Source organism: Olea europaea, chromosome 12 (genome assembly GCF_002742605.1).
Source record: "Olea europaea var. sylvestris chromosome 12, O_europaea_v1, whole genome shotgun sequence".
NCBI lineage: Eukaryota > Viridiplantae > Streptophyta > Magnoliopsida > Lamiales > Oleaceae > Olea > Olea europaea.
The window spans coordinates 13,653,492-13,667,577 of NC_036248.1; the positions used below are offsets into that span (position 1 = coordinate 13,653,492).

The following is a 14,086-nucleotide window of genomic DNA, read 5'->3' on the forward strand; positions in this document are numbered from 1 at the left end:
CCACCCATTTTTTTTCTCAATTAATGTGAATCAAATAGGCTCTCAATCAAGCACAAAAAACCAAAAAGTTGATAAACAAAAAAGGATAAAACTGTTTATACGGCACCTGTGCACAATTCAACAAAAAATTAGCGAACCATGCTATGCGTACACCGAGCTTGACACTCCCCTCACACAAGAGGCGAGGTCCACGCATTAAATGCACCGAGACCCACTCCCCTCATGTGAGGGGAGTGTCAAACTCGGTGTACAAGAGGCAAAATTCAAAATTAGCCGCCTATGTTGCTAGAGCAGACAACAAGGCGTACTTATGGCAGTCTGGCAGATTGTTAATGATACATAGCCAAAAATACAATACGGTAATTCTAATTTGTAACCCCGGTATAAATAAAACAACAAAACAAATAATTAATTAATGATTCGTGTGCAGTGTTTGTTATCTTGTCATTCTGCTACTTGTCTTTATAACTATTGTGTACAATGACTCGTGTCGTTTTTGCATTTATACTCTATACATTATGAAACTATACTAGAAACACCTCCCAAATAAGAATCAACAAATTAATAATCATTGTCTAATTGGTATTCCATGTTACACAAATACAATGGTACAGAAATAAACAAGAACTACAGGCTTCGGGGACTTCAATTCCACCAAGAATGGAATAATACTACCACTGTAATAAGCTCATGTCCAATTAGAATGGAATGGCTCAAACTGAAGTTACTTCTACGAATTGAGCTCATGTGACCATTCATGCTGCGGAAATCAGCTTCCTTCCATAATTTACCTTGAAGTCAATAATATTTATTCTGTTGGTTATCCCTTTTAAGTTGAACCTTCAATTTTTTACCACCTAATTGGTAGCCGTTCATCATATTTATTGCATTCTGTGCAACTGACGGGGAATCGTAGCTGACGAAACCTGTAGATATAATCAGATCAGAACATAAGCTATATCAGATATAATGTTAATTTAAAGAGCCCACATACCAAAACATTTGCTGACACCAGTTGTTTTGTCAACGAAAACCTTAGCACTCAAGATCCTACCAAATCGCTGAAAGGTATTTGCAAGCTCTTCGTCACCAAATTCTTGAGGAATATGGTAAATAAATAAATTAGCTCCAGGTGGACCTGCTTTCCAAAAGATTGTTCCCAAATAAGATTGTGCACCCGTCTTAGTATGTGCTTCTACACACACACAAACACATTGTACACATTTGTATGAACACAGAGACATGTTTTGTGCACACATTTACAAAACAATAGCTGCACTACAGAAATATACACGATTAAGATTTCCAACAACCTTCAACCTGACCACCAGATTTTGTATTGACACTTGAATATGCTGCAGATTGACTGTTTGTAGTAGGAGATATAGAACCAGCGGAACCTGAAAAAGGTCTGTTGCTTGTGATTCCTCGAGGATATGGCATGGGATATTGAACCCCCGGCAAAGTTTGGAAAGGAGATCCCAAAAAACTTGAAGGTGACAAAGCATTGCTCCGGTTTACTGGTGGAATTTGATTGTTAAAGGCATGTTGATTCTGCACCGGTGGAAGGCGATACTGCAAGAGCCCATAAGCCCCCGTAGTCTACAAAGGCCAGCAGAAATTGATATAAATGTACCTTCAGAATCAACTGTCAGTATTAAAATGAGAAAGGGGAATCCAGAAATAAAACAAAATACAAAGCATGAACCTAGAATTCCAACAGAAAATACACAAGGCAATATTCAAGGCTTCTTCCGAAATATACAAGCCAACAAACCTGATACCCATATCCGTTATACGGGGGCATATAACCCATAGGTAAAGCACCAAATAAAGATGTATGCTGTCTCGAGTCAGCATCTGGCACATCAGACATTTGTGATAGAGCTTTCTGAGCCTTCCGAGCTTGCCTTTCCTTCTCTGTATCTGCCCACTTGACCACCAAAGGGACAGCTGAACCCTATTAAAGAAGTTAAGGATTTTAGCATTACTGAATCCACCAGCGGCCAATAATGCAAAATGGTTTGGACACTATAGTCTGAACTACTATATACTGAGTACAGTAACCAGTAAATACTAAGCCGAGCTCATAGGCCATGAAAATTAGAAACATATAGACAATCTGGATCAAATGATGACCAAAGGCTGCCACCTATTTCCAAGTACAATCTAATTGCCTCAAAATATCCTTATATAGAAGAGTATGCGTCCATTACTAGTACAGAAATCAAAAGGCACATAAGCTAATTACAGAATAAAAACATCATCCCTAAATGATTATACTGCGTAATCACTGTTAAGACAAGCTTGCGACCATGGATGATATCAAAAGCACATACTGCCAAGCAAACATCAACACAATTCCTAAGCATTATGCACAAAATTGTTCTCAGATAAAAGAGTCGTGAAAACTCTTGTGCAACTTTAATATATACGTAATTAGCATACAGTATGTCCGAGTCAAATTTCAAAAATTCACTACAGGATTTCACACAAGGATCCAAAGAAACTGGTGAATTCACACACACCTCCATCTTATGCTTCCCATTGAGGGCTTCAATGGCAGCAAGTGCTTGTTCTTTCGTTTCAAACTTCAGAAAAGCACAACCTACAAGAGATGCTGTTAGTTATTCATAATAAGAAAACTATGTCATGTTGCTCCTGTGTTATACAAATATCAAGCCATAAAGAAGGGGCCAAGGTTGGGAAATGCACCAGGTACCTTTGCTAGTTTGCTGTGAACCTCTAAGAATTTGCAAGTCCTTTATTGTTCCATGTTCCGAAAATAAAGCAGATACCTCAGCGTCAGATACAGTTTTTGGAAGCATGCCAACAAAGAGTTTGTGCTCTGAATTTTTTTTAAAGCAAAACAGAAAAGCATAAAACAGAACAAACAAAAGGTGTTAATAAAAAAATCACGTAATTGGCCAGCTAACATAGAATTTTGAAAGAATGTGAAGATTTCATAGGGAAAGAGATCTAGCACCGCCTTTATTTACAGAACCATCATACGGAAAACATGCAACACAATAATGAAAATATATTTGACCTAGCCTTTCCAACTCGCCGTCAGCATACTTCACTTGCAATGGACTGGATGCCTGAATTAGACACAAAGAGCAGGTTGCTTTTATATCAGAAAGAGAAAAACGAACATCAGGGTATAACAAAAGCACATCAGACAGCCTATGCAGTTGAAATTTTCCCACGGGGGTCAGTATTACAGTTAAAAAAATTACTCCTATTTATATAAATTGTGTAAAGCTATTTATATTCTATAAAATGTGAAGTCTAGGGCAAAGCCAGATCAATTCTTCAGCTACATCCTATTAAATAGTAGTCTACTTAATTATGAAATTTGTTGGCAGCAAGTTCAAAGCTTAGAATATTAGGTACAAATCCTGAATTTTCATCTAAGGATAAAAAATTAAACTACCAAGAAATGAGGAGAGAAGAGTCTTGAGTTTGATGGTGTTCAGTGGTTTTTGTGGACTAATACTATCTAATTTCATTCTTCTTAATATTGTGATTCAGATTTAATTTATTGAAGAGCTTGCAGAAGTACCAATTTTATGTATATAGAGCGCCCATTAATTAGATGAATATTGTTTTCCCGAATGGCAGGTCCATCTCTTTGTCTTAGATATGCATTATTTACTTCATAGCAAAGTAGGAATTCTCAAAAGAGCACAATGCATGTATCGAATTTAAGAATTTGTTGACTCATTCTGTGCTTTATTGCTGATAAACCCCTAAACATTCTTCCCCAACAATTTCATTAACAAGGTCACATATGTTTTCACTATTATTTTCACAAGTCCAAAAATGCAAAGCTCACATAAGTGGATACAGCTGAAGTTTTGACACAGTCTTGACTAGTTATACATTGACAAGAGAAGGGAGATCCTGAAGAGCTACATATTATGAGCTTCCAAGGTCTTAGATTGCAACACTTGAGTATTTTAAAAGAATTATTAAAGAAGACAATTACTGGTTTGCAAGTTGAAAAATCAATAACCCATTTCTTTTGGGTGTGTGATCATGCAGTTCAACCAACCATAAACATTTCAGCCATTCCTCTTTTACGCCTCTACAAAATTATTTGGTCAAAATGATTGAATATGCCGAGTTATATTGACTACACAAAAAGGAGAAGCCATGAATATAATTCACTGGGGGTGTGATTTTAACTAATATGAAATGACTTAAAATATGGTAATTACACAGCAATTTTAAAAATGTTAAAATTTGGCACTCAAAAAAATGTTAAAATTTGTTTTCAATAAATTATAATAATTACCTATGGGCTTTCAGACTTTGAAAATTTGTATGATTATTTCATTATCTATATCATCAAATATATCTTTCTCCATAAGTATCACAGCCAAATGCTCTCTCTCTCAAAAATAATTTGAGAATACTTCGCCAGCAAAAGAGTGAACACCTACTTGTTCCCCATCAATTTGATTTAAAAAGATAATAACTTAAGCAAAAATGCAGAACTGTTTGTTATTAGTTAGGATATAGTACAAAGATGTCTTCCAAAAATAGATTAGAAGAATAAAAAGGTATATCAACATTAATATGGTTGTAAATGATTCCTTCGCATTAGATCTTGTCGTAAAGATGTCAATACATTAGTAGAAATATAAAAATAGAAACATAGTAATATATAATTATTTAATGCGTACAAAACTAAAAAAATGTATTAGTGTAATGGGGAAAAAAAAAAAAAAAGTGAAGTAAGTTTTGATAAATTATATAGAATGAANNNAAATAATTAATAAAAAGAAAAGAGGGAGGGGGGGGGGGGGGGGGGGGGGGTTGATAGAGAATTAGTTACAACGATAAATAGTAGAAAGAAGTCGCATAAAACAAAACTGGTGATACAATGCTATTCCTCCTGTTAATACTTGATTGCGTCTTTAAGTATAGATTTTTGCCCTAAATCCAGAGGGGACAGGTGTCCCCACTGGACTCCATGAGCTCCTCCAGTGACAACACATGTTGAAACATTATAAAGCAGGCAAACTCAAGAGAAAGAATAACAACTGCACCCCAATTGCATGCATGATAATGTGTGCTTTTTTTTTTTTTTTGACCCTTTCACCCTTGCAGAGCCACTTGAAATATATATTGGCCCCAGCAAAAATAAATTGCTCACTTCGTTCAGTCATCATATCCGTCGACACTAAAAATGTCCTCTCCTTAAACAATTACAGAGGCAGTCTTACAAGTTTAACTTGCTCAACATATAGAATTGTGGATAATTCATGAAAAATCAATATCAGCTCTACCATGTTAAAGGAACTCTGGGTTTTTAAGTTAAGCTCAAACTGCTCTCCAGTGCACACGTACGAGCAGAAAATAAAGTAGCGGAAAATGAGAGAAGGAAGCTTCACAAATTGAAATTGCTTTACATACAATCTTAAAACCTATAAGGATGTCGTCGTTAACCAAAAAATCCTTTTAGACCTTGTTGTAACACCCCGCATTTTTCTTACTATGTGAACCTAAACTTGTCATTTAGCATAAATGATTAATTTGTTTACATGAACTTTTAGAAAATTATTTGAGTCAAATATTTAAAGTTGATGAAAATATATGAATATTATACTCGTTTTATAGTTCGTGTTAAATCATATAATTTGGAATCAAGAAAAAGTAATTTCGAGCTAGTATGCCGGAGTTATTCTAATAAAAAGAAATATGTTACCTTTTAATATTTTATTAATATATAATATAAAATAATTTTCCTTCTAGAAATCTGTACTGATTATAATGGTATGAAACGAATAGGTTTTAATATAATTAGAGTTATTAAACCTAATTATCCCATTAGCTTTTATAATAAATACATTTGTTAGCCTCATCACATTCACAAGCCATTTTTGTATTAATGTTACATGCATGGTGGCTAATTCCATTAATATTCAATTAATGAGAGGATGCCTTTTAACATTTTTGTAAGTTACGTGTGTGGCGAAAAAATTATATATATACGAGATGGGAATGATTTTCCTTCTACGACAATAATATTATACATATTTCGCGCTACTAATATTTTTAGAATTCGAGTAGTATTATATTTATATTTTCAAATGTCATTTTCAAATAAATTCTTAGATATCAAATTGAGGTAAGAATACATGATGCAAGCGGTAAATTCTTATTCCTTGATATTTGTATAAATTTTGGCATAAAATGTTATGAGGTCTTCGGGTCGAATTCTATGTTAAATCTTTCGAGATGGACCGTTAAGTTAAAGAGAAAAAGTTAAATCCTTCGAGATGGACCGTGAGGTCAAAGAGAAAATGTTAAATCCTTCGGGATGAACCGTTTGGTCAAAGATGTTAAATCCTACGAAAGATATGAATTCTTAAGAAATTCCTTGAGCTCTAAATCTAAAAAATGTTGGTATGTTATGCTATTTTTATATTTATATCATGTGAACAAGGATGTGCACGTATTCTTACTGAGTGTTTTCAAAATAATCACTCTTACAATATTTTCAAATAAGAACGGGTCGTGTGGACGCGTGGAAGATTGACAGAGCGATGCTAATGGGGTCGTCAAGTAAATTTTCTAGAAAGATAATTGTCCACTTTTATTTGAAGAATATCGTATGCATGTTATTTAATATGTTGTTCAAGCATTCGATATGTTGTGTTAAATTTTAAATTAATAATTTCAAATCGAGTATTTTCGATATATTTCCGCTTAAATTAGATAGAGAAAAATTTTGGTAGCACCACTAACTTATTTTAATTTAAAAATAATATAATAATATAAAAAAGAGTTCGGGGCGTTACACTTGTTGTACGACCTAAATATCCGCTTTAAAATTTCTTTTTTTCTTGCTCTATTAACAAGAAAAAGGGAAAGAGATGACTTAAATGCCTATAACTTCACAAAATTACGATTATTGTGATACCTATCTAAAGAATTGTGTGTTGCCATGATTTGTATCTCGAATACCTTACATGTAAAAGCTAGATGTACACAAGAAGATGTAATTGCAGCTTGTGAGAGGATAATACATGTTAAGTAGCTCATAATGAAGCAGTGTGCAATATGGTGATGGCACAACAGAGAAATCCTTGTATATTTATCTTTTCCAACTTCCACAGCACACTTACTCACATGATGTTTACTTCAGCCCCAATGTGTTAATCTACATTGGTAAAATCCTATAGCTTTCTAAAGCATTTATATTTGGTAACCATAGAGTTCTTATTCCTTTTCACCTGTTTCTGATTTTAACATCACAAGCTCCCAATCAAATGTTTTACCAATTCGTCCCATGCCAACTCTACTCCATAATTTTGTGACAAGACCCCAAAATTCTTTTCAGCTCTCTGCTTCCATTACATAGATAATCTTCATCTCGCACCACAGATTCGGGGAAAATGGGAATCCAGAATGAAATCAAATTTTGACAGAATTCTTAATTACCAGTTTCAAGTTCCTCCTTTTATGGGCCAAAACCTCTCACTACCATCGAGAGTTACTTATCAGAATCATATGCAGGGATTACTGTGGCATCTTAACCTACAATGTGACTTAACCTTGCTACACCTGAATCTAAAATTGGAGTCAATATTAAACTAACTAGTGTTCCTAACAGTATTAGCTACTTCTGAATTTAAAATAACCATAAATGAGATGGTCCTACTTATTTTCTAAACCACGAAGATATTAATGCAAGGCCTAGAACTAATTCAAAAAGTTTCAACTTCATTAAATAAAACAGTGACCAAAGTTTTCATAAACAAGCAATTAGCTGTCTGAATCAGACACTTCTCAAAGCATGTAGTCCGCAGTTATATTAAATTAATGTAAGTAATCTTTTCCATTTTAAGCGCTTAAAAGACAATACAATTCAACATAAATAAAACGAAACAAAATTACAGTAAATAATACTAACCCCAGGAAGCGTCTTCTTGTTGTGACATGCATTCACTGCCTTGTCGGCTTCTTCACTCGACGGACAAATCACAAAACAACATCCTTCCCAAAAAAGACAACAAAATTAGGGTTCCAACCCACAGCCTACGCGCTATCAAATTCAACAAATCTCAAAAAATAACAACTCAAATCATACATTGAGATCCAAAAACAAATTGAAGAAGCATGCAATGAGAGAGTAAAAAATTAAACCTCGAGAAGCACGCGTGGTCTTATCCTTAATTATGTTGACTTCGTCTACGAGCGCAAACTCTTGGAACATTGCGAGAATCTGGTCTTCAGTCATGTGCTTCGGCACTTGACCTACGAACAGCTTCACGCTCTCGTCGCTTTGCTTCTCCTCCGCCATTAAAGCGACAAAACTCTATCTTTCACGCTTTTTCCGCAGAAATGCTTCACAGTGATCTCTCTCTAAAATTTGTGTCTGTTTCTTGTTCTTCTGCTTAGAGTCTTCGCAGGGGAATTGGGGATTTTCTAGACGGCGAAGTTGGATCTTCTCTGAATTAATTATGATTGATGGATTTATAAATGCCCTCTGATTTCTGTACGATATTCGGGAATGCCACTAGGATTGTTTGACTTCTGAGCATCAGTTCAACGGTAAAGCCGAGATAGAGAAGTCGCCGATTGGCTGTTTTTCGAAATATATTTGGCGAGTACAAATGTGGACATCAGTAATTGACGTAAATACCCCTTGTTCGGCTATCAAAAATTTTCCCTCTTTATTCTCGTCGATTTAATTGAAATAGATTTGGCTCCCATTTTGGTCGGTTCCAAATTTTAAAAAGATAAAAAGGTTGTCCGGTCCTTTTCTGAAATTTTCTGGCAATTGAAGTCCTTAAATGTCAGTTTCTCAAGGCTGTGTTTTGTCTATACATCCACTTTTTCAGCGAGACATCATAAACTTAGAGTTTGATAACGAAAAATTAGCATAAACGTACCTTCTTTTAAAAGTTAATGTTTAAAATGTTCTTATCTTTTATTTTTTAAAATTTTCACCCTTAAATTCACATTCACATTTTATTGGAAATCATCATTTTCATCAAATTTCTCCTGTAAAATGACAAATATATCCCACATTTAAATAAAACAATAATAAAAAAAAGAAAAGAAAAGTTAAAGAATAAATTGCAATCATACTCTCAAAATTTTTTAAAATGTTCAAACGACTCCAAATAGCACAAAATGTCCCTACATTTCATTATTATTGTGCAAAATATCCATACATTTCATTTTTTGACATTTTCACCCTTATTTTTATATTTAATTGCGACATTTTGTGCTAATTACTCTTTTAATAATTTATTTGGACTCATTTGCACATTTTTAAAAGTTTGGGAGTATGATTGCAATTTATTCTTTAACTTTTCTTTTCTTTTGTATTGTTAAGGGGTATATTTGTCATTTTACACGTGAAATTTGATGAAAATGATTATTTTCGCAATAAAAGGTGAAGGCAATGGTAAAAATGCCAAAAAATGAAATGTAGAGACGTTTTGTACAATAACATTGAAAGGTAAGTACGTTTTGTGCTAATTACCCGTTTGATAAACTATACTTCGACAAAATAACTATTTGGTCATGATTCTCTCATAACAAATCCACAAACGGGATCTAACTTAACAATCATCGTTTTCAGCAGTAGGATGATTTAACTTAACCCAAGTGACAAGAGAATCATCTCGAAGGAAATGTTGAAAGAGTGAAGTATTGAATACGTAGAATTTGTAATGTTAGTAATATCAACATCGTGTTATATTTTATTGCTATTATTTCTTTTAGATACACAAACAAAATCTTTCGTTTACTTAAAAATTGTTGACCTCAAAATCCGAAATAATACACGTATCAAAGGAAGAGGAACTAATCAACTGACAACTTGAAACATTTGCGCACTGGAGACAAATGTAATCCGATTGATGAAACCAAAGGGAGGGAGATCATCTGTTTAAAATGTTCTTATCTTTTATTTTTTGAAATTTTCACCCTTAAATTCACATTTTATTGGAAATCATCATTTTCATCAAATTTCTCCTGTAAAATGACAAATATATCCCACATTTAAATAAAACAATAATAAAGAAAAGAAAAGAAAAGTTAAAGAATAAATTGCAATCATACTCTCAAACTTTTTTAAAATGTTCAAACGACTCCAAATAGCACAAAATGTCCCTACATTTCATTATTATTGTGCAAAATATCCATACTATTGTGCAAAATATCCATACATTTCATTTTTTGACATTTTCACTCTTATTTTTATATTTAATTGCGATATTTTGTGCTAATTACTCTTTTAATAATTTATTTGGACTCATTTGCACATTTTTAAAAGTTTGGGAGTATGATTGCAATTTATTCTTTAACTTTTCTTTTCTTTTGTATTGTTAAGGGGTATATTTGTCATTTTACACGTGAAATTTGATGAAAATGATTATTTTCGCAATAAAAGGTGAAGGTAATGGTAAAAATGTCAAAAAATGAAATGTAGAGACGTTTTGTACAATAACATTGAAAGGTAAGTACGTTTTGTGCTAATTACCCGTTTGATAAACTATACTTCGACAAAATAACTATTTGGTCATGATTCTCTCATAACAAATCCACAAACGGGATCTAACTTAACAATCATCGTTTTCAGCAGTAGGATGATTTAACTTAACCCAAGTGACAAGAGAATCATCTCGAAGGAAATGTTGAAAGAGTGAAGTATTGAATACGTAGAATTTGTAATGTTAGTAATATCAATATTGTGTTATATTTTATTACTATTATTTCTTTTAGATACACAAACAAAATCTTTCGTTTACTTAAAAATTGTTGACCTCAAAATCCGAAATAATACAAGTATCAGAGGAAGAGGAACTAATCAACTTACAACTTGAAACATTTGCGCACTAGAGACAAATGTAATCCGATTGATGAAACCAAAGGGAGGGAGATCATTCGAACTCCAACTCTCGAGTTATATAAAGTTTTGAATGTGATAAAAATAAATAGACAGGGTCTTGGTTAAATAAACACCACGAGCATATACTTATTTTATATTTTTTCCTGTGGCTCACAGTTAGATGAGATCTAAAACTTGTAGGATTTCATGCTCCGTGGTATTTTTTGCCTTAGTTGGTGGAATAAATGTTTTGTCCCTAGTCATTTCCATTCTAATTTTATATAACAAAGGTTGAAATTTGTCTCATATTACATTTGTACTTTTTAATAATTGTAGTCTCTAAGACATTTTCGAGTCAATTGCATGCTTGCTAACATCTACCTCCACGTACTTTGTATTATTCAATAATAAATTGTAGAGTCCTTGAGTCACTACACTTCATGTCACGATGAATCTCGTTTCACATTGTGCATAATAAAGACCCGATTTCTTAAACATTGGTCCATTTTGTTCCATTAACAAGTCAAGATCTTATTTGTGGTAGTAGGTAAAAAGGGGAATCACCTGCTAAACTCTTCAACGAAGGAAGTGCCACTCTTTTTGCGAGGCCCATTTGCCACGTGGATGTCACGTTATCACGTGGCATACACATATGTCATGGTATAACATATTAGAAGATTATCCAGTTCATCAACAATAGATTTCGAATATCTACAATTAATATAATGATTGAGAAAGGGAAGAAATAAGATATTTTAAAACATTTAAGTGTGTGATTAGAATTCCCATGTATCATTTAATCTAAGCCCTTATTTGGTTGAATAATGCTATTCATTGTCATTGGTGTTAAATACCAATGTAAATGATAATTGCATTAACATTAAATGAAAAATCCATCCTCATTAGTGCATGATTAGCCTTTTTTTATGTTTTCAGTTCAATCAACTAATGGAAAGTCAATATCGTGACTCTTTTCTTCCCAGCTTTCTTTTTAGTCAGTATGTAAGTACAGGAATTGTAATAAATTAGAATGAAGTTTTTATGTCAAAAGTGTTTTTATTTTATTACAGAGTTGAACGGTGAACAACTCCCTCCAAATGCAAATTTCAACTTGGGTATTTGGCACAAGACGTCTCTATTTTTCAAGCTTATTGTGGAAAAAGTCTTTACCTTTTATTTTTTGACATTTTGCCCCTATTTTCCACATTTCTTTGCGTTAAACGTCATTTTTATAAATTTTGGCGTAAAATGACCCAAATACCCTTCTATTTAAACCAAAAAAAAAAATAAAAATTGCAACTATAAGTTCAAACTTTTCACATGTGCAAATCAACCCAAAGTTGAAAAAAAATAAAATAAAATAAAAAATCAAGTCTTCCGCACCTCACCTCCCACTCCCATTCAACCGGCAGTCAAAAATCCTAAATTGCTTCGTTTGAGTGGTGAATTACAGCAATTGATTCACTACTTAGAGTCGTTACACTTTGAATTGTATTCTAGTTAGAGCAATTTGTTGATTGTAGATGTGGAGGAACACCAATTGAAATGGAATCGAAGGGTTTTGCGTTTTCTCCGTTTTTTGAATGACCTGCCATATCCAGGCAAAATTGGGGAATACCTATATGCTCATTGGATGCGCCATGAGGAGTAGGTACTTGAGGTGGTGGTCAGCGATCATGGGTCCCACCACTGGGGCCAAAAAATTCGCCTGAAAATAGCAAAATGGCTGTGTTCGAAGTTGTAACCTGTTTAGTTTGATCGCGTAAATTAAATAACGTTTGAGGACCATGAACAGGGACGTCTTGCTATGTATATTCTAATGGAATGTTGGGAATGGCATGAGTCTTGTCGGAACAGGTGGTACCGCTCCGTATTTACATTTGCGAGTTCGATATTTTGGCTTGCAATTTCTACCAAGTATGTTGGCATGGTAATTGGATGTTGGGTGGCATGTGTAAAGGGGAGTGAGGACTATTTGGGGGTATGGAGTTCCGATGGTTTCGACGGTGGTTGGTCGGAGTTTTTTAAGTGGTGGTCAATTTAAGGTGGTTTGTTGACCTTTTTTTTCAATTTTGAGCTGATTTGCACATATAGAAAGTTTGGGCTTATAGTTGCAATTTGTTTCCTTTCCTTTCCTTTTTTTGTTTTGTTTAACTAGAAGGGTATTTTGGTCATTTTGCGTCAAAAATGGTAAAAATGACGTTTAGCGCAAAGAAATGTGGAAATAGGGGTAAAAATGTCAAAAAAATGAAAGGTAATGACGTTTTCCACAATAAGTTTGAAAGATAGGGACGTTTTGTGACAATTACCCTTTCAACTTTTAGTATAGGATTCAAATGTGATTGATCAATATAAATTATACATAATTAATGTTAATTTTTTTATTTTTTTATAATATTGACTTTGGCCATCTAATTATCTTTACCTATAGTGCCAAGTTGCACATTCTTTGTGCTTCAATAGCCATATCTCGATTCATCAAACTTTGTTTCCAAAGATCCCTCTTTTATAGCTAATTAGGAAGTCTTAATCTAATTGTTCATAATCTCGAGATCGATGGATAACTACTACTTTTGTCAAAAAAAGGTCTGGAATGCCAAGTGCGGTTGATAAATGCCCCCGAAAAAAGCAAGAAAATAGGGAAGGTCGGCAATTTGAATGGTAGAATCGTAGATATGTATTAAAATGAGGGGTGAATGTTGAGGATGCCAGGCCGTCCCGCCAAGTCACCTTTGCTCTTTGCAGCCTGCAAAATGACAAAAATGCATTCAACCCTGTCCCATTTGCCCGCATTTCATGCCATGATATGAATCATTTATATTTCAAAATTTATAATTACTTCTCTTGCCTCAGATTTAATAGAATAACGCTATCTCATACACGTGATTTGCAACAATTTAGTTATTTTGGGATTTTTAACAGTAGAAATACATTACAATTTCATTGATGGTTTATTATTTTATTTGTCATGGCGCGCACAATAAGCATTTTGGGGTAAATAATGCCGTGTATGCGCTAGTGGTGTTTAACACCAAAATTCTCTCTATTTTAAAGAGTCGATATTTAAAAATATGCTTAAAGATTTCGAAAAATGATAAGACTTATTTTTTGAATGTTTATAAACTGCGAATTCTACGAGATCAAAACTTCGCTCGATGTTTAAAGCGAAGTCTTTCAACATCAATGACTTAGGTTTGATTCTCATTCGGGAAGGGATTAGTGTAATTT

The 14,086-nt window shown here is 33.6% G+C and overlaps 1 protein-coding gene across 1 annotated transcript; it reads right to left on the minus strand.

Annotated features, from left to right (window-relative positions):
- Window positions 1-545: 545 nt before the first annotated feature.
- Window positions 546-8,586, minus strand: LOC111405752 (RNA-binding protein BRN1-like). Its single transcript, XM_023034775.1, has 9 exons — window positions 8,161-8,586; window positions 7,928-8,010; window positions 3,050-3,101; window positions 2,723-2,848; window positions 2,529-2,608; window positions 1,778-1,960; window positions 1,314-1,602; window positions 995-1,138; window positions 546-926 (listed from the first exon to the last, which is right to left on the minus strand). The coding sequence occupies exons 1-9, from the start codon at window positions 8,315-8,317 to the stop codon at window positions 799-801; spliced, it is 1,242 nt and encodes a 413-aa protein (XP_022890543.1). The 5' UTR covers window positions 8,318-8,586; the 3' UTR covers window positions 546-798.
- Window positions 8,587-14,086: the final 5,500 nt, after the last annotated feature.

Coding starts and splice junctions, on each gene's coding strand:
- LOC111405752 (XM_023034775.1), bottom strand. CDS start 8,317: ATGGCGGAGGAGAAGCAAAGCGACGAGAGCGTGAAGCTGTTCGTAGGT. Junction 8,011..8,160: donor GACCACGCGTGCTTCTCGAG/GTTTAATTTTTT, acceptor TTTTTTGGGAAG/GATGTTGTTTTGTGATTTGT. Junction 1,961..2,528: donor ATGGGAAGCATAAGATGGAG/GTGTGTGTGAAT, acceptor CTTCTTTAATAG/GGTTCAGCTGTCCCTTTGGT.